Source organism: Urocitellus parryii, chromosome 8 (assembly GCF_045843805.1).
Source record: "Urocitellus parryii isolate mUroPar1 chromosome 8, mUroPar1.hap1, whole genome shotgun sequence".
NCBI classification, from domain to species: Eukaryota; Metazoa; Chordata; class Mammalia; order Rodentia; family Sciuridae; genus Urocitellus; species Urocitellus parryii.
The window spans coordinates 118,672,732-118,689,288 of record NC_135538.1 but is presented as its reverse complement, the minus strand read 5'-3'; the positions used below and the strand labels follow the sequence as shown (position 1 = coordinate 118,689,288).

The window sequence follows — 16,557 nt, the reverse complement described above, 5'->3', positions numbered from 1 at the left end:
CACTTGCTGGATGATCATTAAAGAAAGTTTCGAGGGCTGGGGTCGTGGCTCAGTGGTAGAGCACTCACTTTGCTTATGTGAGGCACTGGGTTTGATTCTCAGCACCACATATAAATTAATTAATTAAAGGTCCATCGATAACTAAAAACATATTTCAAAAAAAGAAAAATTTTGAGAGGCGCTGATGAATAGCCCACTGTCTGACACATATTATTACCAATTAAGTAGCTGACCCAGCCAGGGGAACAAAGCAGATCCCAGAGTAGGGATAATTATGACCATAGCAAGAAACCCAACACCATGTTTAATCGGTCTGCCAGGCCCATTCTTTATTTTTGGCACTGAAGATTGAACCCGGAAGTGTTTAACCACTGAGCCATATCCCCAGCCCTTCTTATTTTCAATTTGAGACAGGGTCTCAATAAATTGCTTAGGGCCTCGTTAAGTTGCTGAAGCTGGCTTTAGACTTTGTAATCCTCCTGCCTCAGCCTCCTGAGCATCTGGGATCACAGGCATGCACCACCACACCCAGTCCCATTTTTTTTTAAAATACCTTTATTTTGTTTATTTATTTTTATGTGGTGCTGAGGATTGAACCCAGGGCCTCGCACGTGCTAGGTGAGCGCTCTACTGCTGAGCCACAACCCCAGCCCCGCAGCTCCATTCTTAATACTTGGTATTTGTTAACTCATTTAATCCTCACAATATTTCCATGAAGTAGGTATTATCTGCTTTTTAAGACAAAGAAACAAAGGAAACAAAACTGGTAGACAGTCACAAAAACTGGTTGTAGGCCCAATAGATGTAGCCCCAATTCCCACCATGACCTGCTCTTACTAGGTCTTCCCAAGAGGCAGAAACTCGTGGCCTCACTGGAATGAGAGCAACTGGCTACAGAAAGTCAGGATCAGCTGTGAGAGGGAACTGAGTCAGACCCTTCCTCACTTACCAGTCACGCCCAGAGTAGACATGGGGCCCACACGGTGGCCCTGGTGGAGCCCATACAGGTGCATCTTGTACTTGCGTCCAGGCTCCAGGTCCCCCACAGTGGCCTCTCTCTCCTCTCCTCCAACACGCACCACCTGGGGCTGCCCATCCCTGTCTTTATACTGGATGGTGAAGGAGTCAAACTGGCCCTGGGGCACAGTCCAGGAGAGGCTCAGGGAGTCAGGGGAGGTTCCTGTCACCATCAGCTCCCCCAGCAGTGGCTCCTCGGTGGGCTCTGGGGCCTCCGTGCTGGGTTCTGTGGGGCTGGGGGTCTCCACCTCTATAGAGCTGTGGGTTTCTTCCACTGCAGCTGAGAAGGAGAGAAGGGGGGGGGGTGAGGCAGGCTCTCTAAGAGATGTGCTCAGGTCTTGAGGAAGGAGTGAGAAGCTATGGTCCCCACTGGCAGACCTGAGGTCATCCTTGGGGCTCCAAGGCCTTGCTCTGCTGAAAATTGACAAGCATGCCCAAGCTCCTGGTCAGCTGTAGGGAACTGGGGAAGCCCCCAGCATAGCACAGGTCCCTTTGGTGCCTCCTTTCCCAGGAGGAGACAGAGGTCAACCCCAGGGGAAGCACACAGGGGACCACAGTTTCAGCTACAAGCAGACCTGTGTGGTTACTCAACTAAGCCCCTGCCACCATGTCCTGGTCAATTATCACCAAAGAGTTAGAGGGTCAACTTCCCACCAGATCACTCACTTGTCACCCCAGTGGCAGACATGGGGCCCACACGTTGGCCACTGTGGAAGCCATACAGGTGCATCTTGTACTTGTGATCTGGCTCCAGCCCTGAGATGGTGACCTCGTCTTCATACCCTGGCACCCGCACTACCTTGGACTGTCCATCCCCATTCTTGTACTGGACCAGAAAGTGGTCAAACTGTCCTTCGGGCACTGTCCAGGAGAGGCTCAGGGAGTCAGGGGTGGAGTCTGTCACAGTCAGCTCCCCAAGGCGTGGCTGCTCAGGTGTTTCCAGGACTTCCATACTGGGTTTTGTAGGACTGGGGATCTCATCTACAACCTCCCGTGGGGCTGAGAAAAGAGATAGGGGCACACAGGCATTAAGGGTGACTTGGTTTGCCATCAATGGGAACAATGCAGTACATCCAGCCTACAGATATGCTCCTCCAGCCAAGGTGCATAGGGGCTTGTGTAGCCTTTGGCATTAGCCACCCAGGTACTCATGGATGGAGAAGGATCAGCCTGTCTGCTGGTGGGAGTGTGCTGGTGGTTCAGAAAGAAGCTGATTCGAAAAGACAGGACCCCTTTGAGGATCCTTCCAGATCCTATCCCTGACAGTACTGACCTCAGAAAACAGAGGGATGGGGAGGATTTTTACCACCTTGTCTACTCACAGGGTGCTTTGGCAGCCCCATCCCTCTTACCAAAATGAGATCATGGAATGAGTTCTTGGTAAGGCTTCCTCTCCAGGCCTCCTCCTTTCTCTCCCCTTGAGCCCTTAGATTGAACTGCTAAGGTAGGGCTCCGGCCAAGAGTAGGGGAAAGATTCAGATGGGCAGGGGCTGGGGAGGGACCTGCTCTTCCTTGGTTGGCTCTGAAATCACATCCCCACCCACAGTCCCCTCCAAGTAAGTCTCTGCAGGGCTCAATGGACTAGGGAGACTGTGGCACAAGGGAAACCAGCCCTTCTGTGACCCCTTCTTGGTTCAGAGGTGCTATGTAAGAGACTGAGCAGGAAGCAGGCAAGAATTAGAACCCAGGCAAGGATGGGAAGGCAGGGAGGAGAGGAGAAAAAAAGAGGTTACTAGAAAGAGCAAGAGCAATGAGGAACAGCCCCAGTCTCCATGGGTCAGACACCACTCCAGGTACTGAATGCATGTTCACTGTATTTTCTAACAACTCTGTGTAGTGGTCACCATGTTACCTCCATTTTACAGAAAGGAAAGCTGGGGCTCAGAGAGGTTAAGTAACTTGCACACAGTCCCCTGGCAGGAAGTTGCAAAGCTGGTATTCAGAACCAGTTGGTTCCAGAGTCCATGCTCCAAACCACTTTGCCACACCACTTGTTGGCAGTGGCATCTTGGGCTGTGATCATGGCATCCAACAGAGAGGAGCTGGGGATGCGGAGGAACAGGCTGGGATGCAGGGCTGAAAGTGAGTCCTTTGCTCCCCTGCAAGATGGTTGGGAATCAGGGAGGTGGGCTGGGAAGAGTCCTCTCCATGCACGAGGAGGCCAGGGAAACATGATTTCCTTATCTCCTGGATCTGCCACCTCTGTACAGAACAGCAATGCACTGAATAGTGACACAAGTGCAGAAGTGACTAGGTTCTAGCTGAGGCCCAGAAGGATCCCACAGTAAAAAAAAGAGAGGTGAGAATACAGTGGTTGCAGGTAAAGGCAGCCTGGGGTGGAGGGATGAGTCCAGATACTTGGAATGAGTTAAACTGGGGCCTGCTCTGAGATGGAGAAACAAGGCTAAGAAAGAGATTAGGAGCTAGAGGCTGGAAGAGGAGTTCTGGAATGTGGAGGACAGAAGAGCAGAGGGGAAGGAAGACAGTAGAGGCTTTGTCAAAAGAGGAGCTGAGAAAAAGAAGGTGGAGCTGGCCAGGTCCCACTCAGAGTTCGGGGGTAAGCAGGGAGGGAGGCCTATGCAGCTGACTCACCCGTCTTGGCCACTACAGACACGGGCCCCACACGATGCCTGCCATGAAGCCCGTAGAGGTTCATCTTATACTTCCGGTTGGACTCCAGGCCAGGGACTGTGACTTCATTTTCATCTCCCCTGACAGGTACTGCCTGAGGCTGCCCCTGCACATCCTTGTACTGGACCACGAAGGAGTCAAAGGGGCCCTGGGCCACAGTCCAAGACAGGCGCAGGGAGTCTGGGGTCACGCCAGTCACTGTTAATTCCCCCAGAAGGGGCTGCTCAAGGGACTCAGGGCGAGGGGGCTCTTCTTGCCTCTCTGGGGCTGTAAACAAGAGGATTCAACCAGATGCTGAGTTGGAAGCCTTGGATTGGGGTTTGGGGTTTAAACATAGTACCTGAGGGGGGAGGTGTCACTACTCGATTAGTATTAGAGCTGAACTCCTGGGAAGTCTAGTACAGCCAGAGTATGACACACCTTCTGGGCCTTGGGGAGTAGCTGAATGGAATGGATGAAGCCCAGCAGTGTGGGAGAGGCTGGCTGCCCCTCAGCCTGGGAGCAGGGCCAGGATGGTGGAGTCAGCCACCTTTCTGGGAGGCCCCAGCTGGCTCCTAGCTGATGGTAAGTGTGCAGAGAGAGAGAGGGGTCATGTGGGGGGCTTTGGTGGCGATACTCACCAGTAGTGCCATCAGCCATAAGGGGGCCATACCGCTTCTTATCGGCAATCCCAAAGAGAGTGAATCTGTACTTGTGATCAGAGTCCAAGGGGGAGATGATGACTGATCGCTCAGGTCCTTCCACAGGTACCACCTGGGGCCGTCCATCCTTGTCCTTATACTGGACTATGAAGGAGTCAAACTGACCCTCAGGGACAGTCCAGGAGAGGTGCAGTGAGTCTGGAGTAGGGTCTGTTACCCATAGCTTTCCCAGACGGGGTGGGGTTTCTGGACTGGGATCACTCTGAGGCACTAGGAAGAGAAGGTTGAGAGAAGGTGGGTCACAGCAGAAGGGGGAACCCATCTCCCACATAGGAATGTTGTGTGATATTGGGCAGGCTATTCAATGCACAAAGGTGCATGACCTAGGGAGTACAAGGGCACTGAAATCCAACTATCACTCTGCTTGCCGAGCTAAGTACCTTGCAGAGCAGGTTTGTTCACTTAAAAAAGGGTGCCATCATCTAAATGGCACAAAATCCCTGTGGATGCAGTGCTGACTTTGTCACAACCAAGGGGTTCAGAAAGTGGGGCACCCAGCCAGGCCTTCCCTTATCTCCACAGCCAGGAAAACTTCCCCAGTGCAACCTTCACTGCTTCCAAGCCTAACTCATAGCTGGTTTCTCCTTGAAGAGAAAAGGATAGGTCCTTGGGAAATTGTCGGTATCAGAAGGTGGCACTATGTGCTCTGGACCCTCCTCCTTGGGGCTTCAACTCACCTGCCATCCCCACTCTGTATCACCAGCCCCTGACTCCCTACCAATGTGGCCTTCAATATTTAAACATGCTCTTGTCCCTCACCCCCACATTCTGCCTGCATTTTTCTCTAACCTCTACCTTCCCTCTTTGCTTTCTATTCCCAGCCTAGATTTCCAAAAGCCACACTAACTGCAACCATGTCCCAACCCAGCTCCACCCCTCTGTCAGGCAGCTCCATGGTGCCAGTGTGACCTTACCATTGCTAATTGCCATTCAGTAGCCCCTGAATCACTCTTCCAGAATCTGGACCTACTGACCACACCCTCTTTCCTGGCATCCAGGACACCACTCTCCTCCCTGGTTCTGCCCATCCCTGACAGTCACCCCTCAGGCTACTCCATGGGATCCTCTTCCTCTGCTCCTGCTTGGAATGTTTTTGTCCCCAGAGTTCCATTGGTTCACCTCTCCTCTCTCTGGCTCCTGCCTTCAGACACTGATGCCCAGGCCCCTCAGTAGGCCTTCTCTCTCCTCTCTAGGCCCACCAGGGCAGCAATTGGAGGCCCTGGCCATTTTCTACTTGGGTGACCTCCCCTCCCTGTGCTTGATTCTCCTCATCCATGAAGTGGGCATGCCTTGCTAGGCTCCTCTAAGCAGTAAGTATGATCATTCACTTAGAACATCTTGAAGGCGTCTGACTCAATAAATGTTCAAAAGGTGTTTATGGAAGCGTCCCACGCTACATTGTTCCCCAGCTGCTGCTCCCTGCCTCAGGGAACAGAACTGATCTGGGAACCCAGGGTTTGCCTGGGCCTCTTTGCTTTCCTTCACTTTCGACATCCACCCCACTGCCATCATCCCAGCCAGGCCCCCATGCCTCACCAGCTGACTCACTCTCCAGTCAGCCTCTACAGCAGTCACAGTACTATTTGTGAGATAAACACCTAATCACTTTAAATGGCCCAGAGGTTCCCTGGGGTCCTCAAATGAGGTCCACACCCTTCGCACAGCAAAAGAGCTGTAGACCAGGGCCTTGAACTCCCCACATGCCTTGCTCTCCAGCCAGAGGAAACAGTGACATTGATTCTCCTAGGGACCACTCCCTCCCGCTGCCCCATACTGCTTTCCCTTTGGGATGCAGTTCAGGCCTTGCTGCCTGTAGCAAGCCTTCCTGAGCCCCAAGGCAGCTTCCCAGAGCATGAAGAAGGCCTCTTTTATGATGGTACAGTGGGCAGGTATGGGGTGTTTCTTCTCACTCACAGATCTTGGCTTCGGCCACTAAGGGACCATGCCTTTTCTTGTTCACGAGCCCATACAGGACAAATTTGTACTTTCGGCCAGGTTCCAGGGATGTGATGGGGGCTGAGCGCTGAGGCCCCTCCACTGGCATCACCTGGGGCCCATCTCTGTCTTTGTACTGGATCACAAAGGAGTCAAATTCCCCCTCAGGGACTGTCCAACGCAGGAGCAGGGAGTCAGAGGTCACGTCGGTCACTGTCAGCTCACCCAGGCGTGGTGGACCCAAGGACTTCCTAGGCTTCTCTCCATCCCTGTCTGGGGTTATGGTGGGGACAAAAGCAAAGCATGGTGGACTCAAACCATTTTCTTATCCCCCTTCTCCCTCCCTCTTCTCTGCCTACTTTACTCCATCCTAGCACTGCGTCCCTTGGAAACCTCCATCTACCTATCCCTCAGCCCTCTATGACCAACCCTCTTGGGAAGAGGAATATTTCCCCCCTCAATTTCTATTCCCTCCCTTGTGACAACTTCCCCAGCTCTCACAAAGCTTAGCTCCTCTGCACACCAGGATTTTGGTGGGAGTTTCAGTTCTCCTTTGGTTCTGCCCGAGTTTTTAACCACCCCACTGTTGCTCCAGAAGAGTGTGAAGGCTCCCTGGCCCATCTGAGCTGCTCTCTCCCCTGCCATCCCTCTCCCAGTGGTCAGCTTGACTTAGAATTGAGGTAAAAGTCAGCCACCCTTGTCCCATAGTGAGGACCAAAAGGGATGTGAGCCAGGTACCCCAGCCCTGTCTTTCACTGGTCCTGAAGTCCTGATGGCTGAGGAGTTCTAGCCCTCAAGGAGCCTCCAACCCCAGCAGAATCTAGCTGATGGAACCATAGGGTTCTGTCCACAGCAAGCCAGACTCCCAGGGAGGAGGTATCATGGGCTGAGGGTCAGTATCCTAAGGGCCAGAGGTCTCTTCAAGTCCACTTTGAGAGATCTATAGGGAAGGGTAGGGCAAGGAACAACCAGAAAGTAGGGGGCAGACACAGGTCAAAGAAAGTTGCAGGTGGTGGCCAGGAGCCTACAGCCTTTCTCCTTGGATTCCTGTCTCACCCTCTAACTTTTTTCCTCCCACTCCACCACCCTCATCATTGTTCTAAGATCCCCTCCAACTGTCTTCCCTCTGAACCCACCAGAATCCTTTTTTCTCCTACAACCCAGCCCCCAACATCAGCTCTTTCCTTCACCGGCTCCAGAATCCCCATCTCATTTCTGAAGTTCTGACTGCCCCCGTTTCTCCCCCAATCTCAGGACATTGATCTGAGCAGAGTTCAGGAAGTACCCATAACGCCTTGGTAGGTGATGGGAACAGAGGGCTTGCCCCCAGGGGGGATCCCATGAAGTAACAGCTTGTAGGGGGCTCCAGGAGGGGGCGGGGGCATCAGAGCCTGGCGGACGTCCCCTGGCAGCAGTTCTTCATGTGCCCCCGGGCCCTCGGGCACCTGCAGGCGCAGCTGGAAGTGGGCAAAGGTGTCGGGCTGGGCAGTCCAGGTCACACGGAGGCGCCCTGTCTTGTCTCTGCCCAGCACCCTCAACTCTCCCAGCTCCTGGGGGCGCTGCTGCAGGAGAGGGGCCTCAGCCCCTTGGGTCGTCGAGGGGCCTGAGGGAGGAGGCTCATCAGTAGCCCCCAAGAGGCCCGAGGGTGAGGACCCTGGGAAGGGGCAGAGCAGGGCAAGAAAAACAGGAGAGTGGAACATGAGAACCAGAAAGGAATTCTCAGCCTTTTATATTCCTGGGGAACCTCCCCTTTTATATTCCTGGTCCCCCCTCCACATCCTCCCAAAGTTTTTTTTTTCTGTCTTTCAAGCACCCCCATCTACCATTTTCCTGAGCAGACAGGCTTGTGCTTAGGGCAGGTAGTAAATAGATAAAGCCTGCCATCCCACTCCTCATAAGGCTTCCATGCCCTCTATGTCCCTCCCCACCCACTTCCCTCTCCCCACTGAGTGGAGGTCCGGCTTCCATTAGTGCTGCAGTGAGAAGCCTGGAAGAAAGTAGGGTACCGTGGTGTTAGGGAGGGAGGATGCAAGAAGAGAATGGGCAGTAGAAGAGAGGAAAGAGAGCATGGGGGTAGACGTCCAGGTCAAGTGGCATCTGAGCCCTATGGGGGAAGAAGAGTACCACCCCTACCCCTCCACACACACCCACTGCAGCCATAGAGCACCCTTTCCCCCAGCCCAGACATGGTTCCTGTGGGAGAGACAAGCATGTAGTGAGCCAGGAAGACTGAAAACACAGCTTAATAAGCAGTGGTTTCACCCCTATATACACATGCTGCCTGATGGCTTCATGGACACCCTCAAGCAGTTCTCAAATGTCCCTTCATAGTCAAGGCCAAGTTGTGGGAAATAACCACAGGCCACAGTCTTTCATCACCCTCACCACAGTAAATCAGAGAATCACTGGTTTCAACCCACACCACTCAGAGCAGGATAGGCTGTACAAGCCATTATCCCAGATAGCCCTTTCATTACCTAGGACAGCAATCCTGGTCTAGGTGGGAACCCAGATGCAAACAAGGGAACCCTAAAGGCCATAGGATGATATCAGAGCTCTGGGGTGAGGGTGATTTCCAGGGACACTGGAGGGTGTGCTTTGTAGGGGTGAGGGGGGGGGGTCCCCTGGTGCCTGGGCCAGGGAGGGCCAGAAAGTAGAAGGGTGTGGTGGTGGGGGTTGGCGGTCATAGAAGTGAGGCTGCAGGCTCCAAGGCAGGTGGCGCTGGGGACAGGAGATGGATGGTCCCGCCGCCCCAGCCCACGCTACCTGTGGTTGTGATGAAGGCGTAGGACTTGGAGGTCTGCCCTGCCCGCACCCCGTGGACCTCCACGTGGTAGGTGGTGCCAGGCCTGAGGTCGGGTAGGCTGACTGTGCGCGTGGTGCCCGGCACAGTCAGCTCCCCGCTGGGGCCCTCTGCAGGCAGCTGGGGCCGCCAGCGCAGCACCACGCGCTCGAACTGGCCGCGGAGCCCATCAAGTGACACCAGGAGCGCGCCGTCAGCTGAACTGCCCAGCACCTCAGGCTTGGGGTGGCGAGGCGCGGCCAACCGGTCGACGCCTTCAGGGGAGAGGCCGTAGATGCCCTGGTTGGAGTCCCGCTTCCAGGTGCCCGCAGCGGGGCTGGCGGTAGGGTGGGGGCGACGGGGCTGGGGGGCCGGGGAGCCGGCGGGGGCGGCGGCCGCCCGACGCCGCTGCAGGTATTCATGGATGTGGCGCGCCACGGACGTGTAGGTCTGGTTGGCGCGAAGTGGGTAGCCGTGAGCCCGCAGGTGGCGCTCCAGGTCCTGCACCGTGCCGCGGAAGCGGCCCAGTTCGGTGGTCAGGTTGCCCCACGCCCGCCGCGAGGGCTGAGGCAGGTTGGGCCCCGGGCGGGACTCCTCCTCGCCCTCCTCTGCTGGCCCCGAGGGCGGAGCTGGCCGCAGAGGCCGCGAGGCAGGGGCAGGACGGGGATGGGGCTTGGGGGGCGGGGCTGGGGGGTGCACCTCCGGGTAACTGTAGTGGCCTGGTGCTGCCGGGGACGAAAAAGGGGTAGGGGAGAGCTGGTCAGTGGCAGCTCCCCGCACCCTGCACTCCACTCCACCGCGGCTCCTCCCCCTCCCGTCCCCATCAGAACCAGAGGCCTCTCCCCTGAGTCCCAGCCCCACCTGGAAACAGAACCAGAGCAATGAGTCAGTTCCCCTCACCCTCCAAGCCCACCACTGTTGGTGCCCTAGAAAGAAAAGAGAAGCCAGCAGGCGGGGCCCTGTATCTGAAGGAGAGAAAGGGGAGTAAGAAGAGAATGTGAGCTACAGCGAAGTGAGTGTCCCCCTGTCACAGGAAAAGAAAAGAAAGATCCAGGCATCTGTTAAGAAACTTTGAGGGTTAGTGGAAAATTACGGCCCAGAGACCCAACTCCTGGAGACCAAAATCCTGAAGTCAACAGGACTGCTGATTTATAATCTGCCTGAATCCAGTTCCTACAAGATCTGACTTTCAGCACCACTGCTTCAGTGCCTAAGTTAGGATAAGAACCTTCCTTATCTGGGTGGATCAGAGAGCATCTCCTTTCCATGGGGTAGTTCCTTCCATAGTCTAACCTGCAGCCTTGCTATAGGACTCTAAGCAACTGTGTCCTCAGTGACTTCAGAACAGAGCAACAGGTGTTTGGGGATTGCCACACACCCTGCCAAATGCATTCAGAGGAGACTGTGAACCTTAGACCTGGGCTCCCTGTTTTGGAAATTAGGGCCCTTCCCTAACCCCTGGCTGGCCATACCTGTATTGGCCCTGACAGAAGCTGGGTAGCTGACTGCCCGACCCCGTTCTGCAGTGACAGTCACCACATATTCCACGCCTGGCATCAGGTCGGTAAGCAGTGTCCCATCCGCTTCGGGTGGAACTTCCAGCCGTACCCTCTGGTTTCCAGCACTGACATAGGAGACCACAAATCGGTCCACCTCAGCCTGGGGTCGTAGCCAGCTGAGCTCCAGGGTGGTCGGTGTCACAGCCACTACTCGGAGGTCCTGGGGACCATCGATCACTAGTTGAGTTGGAGAGAGGAGGGCTCATGTGGGATTCTGATTCTTCAGTCATCAGCTTTCCTTCCAAGACCCGAGCCCCCATCCCGCCCCATCCCTCTGCCTCCCACAGGACAGGCATACAGCTGTCCCTCTCAAACCCAGACTTCCACCCAGGACCCTGCCCCCACAGTTCCAGCTCTCACTGGTGGTGATGGTCTTAGAAGCAGGAGGACCCCAGCTGGTCCCTCGAAGGGCACGGACAGTGACCTGGTACTCCTGACCAGGGGCCAGTCCTCTCTGGTCATAGGCTGAGGCAGAACTGGGCACCCGCGCTGTGAATGGGGGGCTCGCCCCCTCTGTCTGTGAGAGAGAGTACCAGGTGGATCAGAGGCTGGTACTCTTGCCCAATTCCCCTATATCTCTTCTTTTTCCAATTCTGAACAGTGCCGGCATGGGACTGTGTGGAACTTGGCCCTGTACAAGCTGGGAGCAGGCAAGTAACAGCAAACATGTCCAGAGCCTTATTTCCTGCTAGCTGCTATTCTAGGCAATTTACAAATATGAACTCACTTAATTCTTTTTTGTTGTTGTTGTTTTGGTACTGAACCCAGAGGCATTTTACCACTGAACTACATTTCTAGCCCTTTTTAATAATTTTCATTTTTGAAACAGAGTCTCACTAAGTTGTTCAGGGTCTTACTAAGTTGCTGAGGCTGAGCTCAAACTTGCAATCCTCCTGCCTTGGGCTCCCAAATTGCTGGGATTATAGGCATAAGCCACCATGCTAGGCAAACTCACTTAATTCTTGCAACAGCTCTGTGAGATAGGTCCTATTGGTCCCATTTTACAGATGAGGAAACTGAGAATGATAAGTATCTTATCACTCAAATCAAGATAGTGGCAAGGACTTGAGCCCAGGCAGTTTGAACCCAGGTTTGCTCTTCCTGGGCATTCTTTGTTTTGTTCATCTACCAGAATCCCACCTGACAATCCTGCTGGCTTTCCCCTGGCAACCCCAACTACCTGAGTAGGAGGAGGCTTCTCCTAAACTTGTTCCTTTCAGAACAAATGAAGTAGACTAAGGATCCCCTTTGAATCTCACTTCCTCCTTCAAGTATCTACTCAGCCTGAATCTCCAGCAGATGCCTGCCCTGGCTGTGTAATTTGGTTGTGGCCTGTATCATGATATTTCTTTTTAGGACTTTTCTCTTCAGCATGCTTCTAGACCCCTTTACAACAAGGCCTATGGGCTCAAAGTTCTAGAAATGTTTTTCTTTCTTTCTTTTTTGATAGCAGGAACATATAATCACTGAACCACATCCCCAGCCCATTTTTTACTTTTGAGACAGAGTGTCACTAAATTGATTTAGGGCCTCACTAAGTTGCTGGGGCTGGCTTTGAATTTGTGATCCTTCTGCCTCAGCCTCCTGAGCTGCTGGGATTACAGGCATGGATACCATAGCCGGCTCACAAATGTTTCTTCATTGCTGATTTTGAACCTGAAATCATGCTCAGTAATGGAGACACAAAAATACAGTTCCTGTCCTTGGGTAGCTCATTCTAGTAGCTAAATATAGATCTCCACATAAATCTCTTTGTATAGTAAATGAGTTTGAGAAAACAACCCTTCTCTAAGTGTATATTTAAGGTAGTGTGATTGTATATGGTGGCCTCACAGGAAATTTGGGCTGCTGCTTTAGACAGAGTCTTCAGAGTGCCAGTCTCTGGGGAGGCTGGAAGAGCTGGACATTTGTGAGCATTCTAACATCCCTGCATTTCACTGGGTTATCCAGCTAGGATAGCTGCTGAGGACACTGTGTTCTGCTTAGCTATGTTGGCCGTGATGGGGATGCCTCCATTCAGCCAAGTAGGATTGGAAATTTCTAAAGGTACTCTCCTAAACCAAGAGACTTGTGGGGAAATCAACATAGTAAATACCAAAGTATAAAACCAGATGAGAAGGCCACGTAGAGATTTCTTGTGGAGGATGAAATAAAGCTTTGTCAGAGTTTTCTGGGTTGAAAAGCTTTCCTGGACACACACGATCCCTGTTCCTGTCCTACTCAGGCTGCTCTCGGATATCCCAGGCTAGGAAACCTTGGATTGGCCCTCACTCAATACCTGTAACGTCTCACCCTTCCCAGAACCCACTTGCCCATTACTCTCACCCCTACTTTCTCTTGTCTCTGTCTCTTTTGTTTTTTCTTTCTCTCCTCTCCTTCCCCCGACCCCACACTTGGGTGCTCCCTGATTAAGCCTGGTTCTTTCATTAAGGCAAGCCTATCCCCAGGGTTTTTCTTCACTCTGTGGAATAGCCTGTCTATATTCTGTAGACACCATTTGGTTCCTCCTGAGATAGATTTGGGAACAGTCCCCTGAAAGTTCCACGGTCAGCCTAACCCATGTGTCCCAGCACCATCTTGCTGGCTGGAGGCAGATTCTGGCAGCTAACTCTGCCCCTTGGTAAAGCTTGGTTCCCTCAGCAATTGTTCTTGGTGAATTTTTAACTTTATTCTCAATGTCAACCTCCCTCAAAGGGAGGACTCTATCTTGACTGGTCCCTCACTCTCCCTTTTCAGACAAGACCCATGCAAAAACTCTTCTGTGTGTGCACTCTTGTTTCAAGCCAACACTTGGCCTAGTCTGTTTCCAGGCTGCAGAATACACCCAGACCAGGAATACCTGAACCTCTTTCTGAGGCAGGGATCACCTCCCTTAGGATGCCGTGCTTTCTCTCACACTCTCATAACAGCCAACATTTTGGAAAACAGCAGCATTTCTTAAGTAATGATCCTCAGATTTGAGGCCATCAGAATCACCTGGGGGGCCTGTTACAACATAGGTTACTGAGATCCATTTGCAGACTTTCTGGAGCAGAGAGCTGGGGTAGAGTCTGATATACCATATGTTTCTAACAAGTTCCCAAGGTAATGTTGATGTTGAGGACCAGGGAGCACTGAATACACTTTGAGGCCCACTGAGTCACAATAACAATGCCACATATGCAAGGAGAAGAGGGACATTCTTCTTCTGTGTTCTGAAAATAATTCCAATAACTAGGTGTGCCCTGTGGCCAAGAATAGCAGAGTTTGGATTTTGAGAGAGAAGTACTTCCAGAAAGAGGGAGGGGATGAAGTAGAGACAGGCTTCAAGGAAAATGGCAGAGGTCAGAGGACAGTGAGCTACTGAATACTGTCCCATGCCAACAGAAATGGACAGAGAGCAGTGGCCAAAACAGAAGACTCAAGTGTAGAGGTCAGCTACACAAAGAAAGGACTGGGAGCACAGGCTGGTGTGGAATCCAAGAGGGGTGTTTAGGGACCAATTAACAGGAGCTTCTTTCACACCCAGGCCCACAAGGGATCCACAATATGACAGAGTTCCATATCCAGAGCAGAGTAGATGAACTGAGACCAGGACCACGCCTGGAGCAGGCCGACCCAGCACCACCCTGTCTTAGAGTAAAGGGCAAAGCCTAGGGCTTTGGCTGGCAAGCTGCACCCCCTGACAACACCCAAGGATAAATCTGTATTTATTCAGAGCAGGAGACAACGGTCTCTGAAAGCTTCTCTTATCTCCAGTGTTTATTTTAATTCTTCTTTCTCTGAAGTTTCTTAGGAAAATTCCTTTTAAAAGTCCCACCCTTTTTGGATTAGAGCTATGTAAATAATGTACACATAGAAGAAGAGAGTGGGAGAAACACTTTAAAATGTTAGCAGTGCTTGTTTTAGTGTGGAGCAGCCAAGAATTATTTGTTTTTCTTTAGCTGCCAAGTTCTTGTCTCGTGATTAAATTATTTTTATCACAAATTTTTCTTTTAAACAGAAGAAAAAACCCAAGATACCTTGGTTGTATCACAAACTAGGGATTTCTGCCTCTTCTTTGGCCTGAGAGTGAGAAGAGATAGGACATGGTGGGGCGGTCTAGCCTGGGGGACATAATGAGACCAGGCAAAGGGGGGCAAGGATGACAGCTAATATCTCTGAGCTATCCCTTCTATCCTAGTGCCTGACCAGGCTTTAGGCCCAGAGAGTTATTTATTTTTCCAGAGTCCTGGTTAAGCTGATGGAGATGAGGGTGACATGGCACATCCCTTGTGGCATTTGGGGATGATGCAGGAAAACATGAGTTGGATGCTAGAAATGTCAGATGATTTAGAGCTGGGAAACAGCCATATCCTAAAAGCTCAATTCACAGAAAGGGAAGGCCCTAATAATAGGCCATAGGCTTTGCCCCTATTGTGCTCCCCAAATGTTTTAACGGCAAGTTGGAGGCAGGCAGAGAAAGAATGCTTTGCAATGTGCTGGCGTCATGAAGGTGAGAGAACAAGTCCACAGACTCAAATTATTGCAACAGCCTAGACAGCTTGGCCTAAACCAAGAAAGATAACATTGAACAGAGTCAAAGGCAAAGACCTATATTTAGACTAAAAAGTGTATATAGTTGAATGTTGTCTTCTCTCTTTCCTTCCTTTCTTTCTTCCTTCCTGCCTTCCTCCCTTTTTTCTTTTTTTCCTTGCTTATCTGTATTTTCTACATTTTATGTACTTGGCCCAGATGACTTTTATAATTAAAAGACACTTAAAAGAATTATGATCAAAATGCTGACAGTATTGTGACTACAAGTTAATATATGCCAACTCTGAGAAAAGTGCTGGTGCATCCAGAGTTAGCCAATGGGCTCCTCTCTGATGCCACTTTTGGGGAACATACAAAATGCAGGAAGCACAAGAATAGTAATGAATTCAAACAACAAAAACTTAGGGGGAAGGGGTGAAGAAACTGAAGGGTTTTGCCTGGGGAGAATGAAATATAATTGATGGCTGATGTTGCCAAATATCTGGAGGCCTATGGTACAGGACACAGAAAAAGCAAAAAATATTCCAGCAGCTGGTGCATGCTCAGCTGGGCCAATGGATGGATGGTAGAATTTGGGCAAATTTGGATTCACCAACAAAATGAACTGACCAGCCTTGATGGCCAACAGTGGACTGTATAGCCTCAGGAAGTACTGAGCTCACTATCACTAGAAGTGTTCCAACTGCACTAGACCAATGCTTGCTGGAGATGTCGCAGAGGCCACCAGGCCTGGTATGGCGCAGGATAAGAAGGCCTGTACAGCAGCTTCAGGATTCCAGCCATCTGGGCTTAACCACTCATTACATGAACTTTTTGCATGAGGTGAGGACCCCCTCCCTTGCCACACATACTGCCAGTGCCACTCAGTCAGCTCACTCCTGGAGCTTGGCCCCCTTCTCACCGTGGGGATGAATTGAATTTCATAGGCATCCACAGAGCCAGGAGCCCGGGTCCATTCTGTCCGAACTGTTGTCTCCTCCAGGAGGTGCATCCTCATGTTTTCAATGGCTGGCACCTCTGCCCAGAAGAACAGGGTAGGAAAAGCTGGTTAGCCCCAGGAAGCCACCCCCACATCCCCTCTTAAGGCCACACCAAGAGGCCATCCGACCTTCCCCTGCTCTCTGTAGGTGGGGAAAAGCTGGTAGAGGCTGGAACAGGGCCTGGGTCTCCCTCATCTTCCCATCTCCAGAAACACAGAATCTCTTTACAAGCAGCTAAAGGGAGCCCCAATCTGCTCCTCAGAGATCTGAAGCCGTCTCACCTGCTGACTGCCCCCCCACCCAATAGTTCTGCTTTTCTTGCTGGACTCTGGCTCCTCTGACTCCCACCCCTCTAACACCTACACCATCTCCCTCCAGGTCTTGGGCACCCAAGGCTTTAGGTTTTCTGGATGGCTCTTGGTCCTAGAATCCCAGTC

The 16,557-nt window shown here is 52.0% G+C and overlaps 1 protein-coding gene across 5 annotated transcripts in view; it reads right to left on the bottom strand.

Annotated features, from left to right (window-relative positions):
* Tnxb (tenascin XB) overlaps positions 1 to 16,557 on the bottom strand; it is a 57,769-nt gene that overhangs the window by 31,062 nt on the left and 10,150 nt on the right. For 4 of the 5 annotated variants that reach the window (XM_077801749.1, XM_077801751.1, XM_077801750.1 and 1 more), the window contains exons 4-13: positions 16,042 to 16,157; positions 10,986 to 11,142; positions 10,539 to 10,802; positions 9,051 to 9,791; positions 7,570 to 7,938; positions 6,264 to 6,557; positions 4,269 to 4,559; positions 3,610 to 3,915; positions 1,684 to 2,016; positions 950 to 1,297 (exon numbers count right to left, since the gene is read on the bottom strand). In XM_077801749.1, the coding sequence (XP_077657875.1) occupies positions 950 to 1,297; positions 1,684 to 2,016; positions 3,610 to 3,915; positions 4,269 to 4,559; positions 6,264 to 6,557; positions 7,570 to 7,938; positions 9,051 to 9,791; positions 10,539 to 10,802; positions 10,986 to 11,142; positions 16,042 to 16,157 (3,219 nt within the window). The remainder of the gene's footprint in view (positions 1 to 949; positions 1,298 to 1,683; positions 2,017 to 3,609; positions 3,916 to 4,268; positions 4,560 to 6,263; positions 6,558 to 7,569; positions 7,939 to 9,050; positions 9,792 to 10,538; positions 10,803 to 10,985; positions 11,143 to 16,041; positions 16,158 to 16,557) is intronic. The other variant, XM_077801753.1, reaches the window with a different exon arrangement.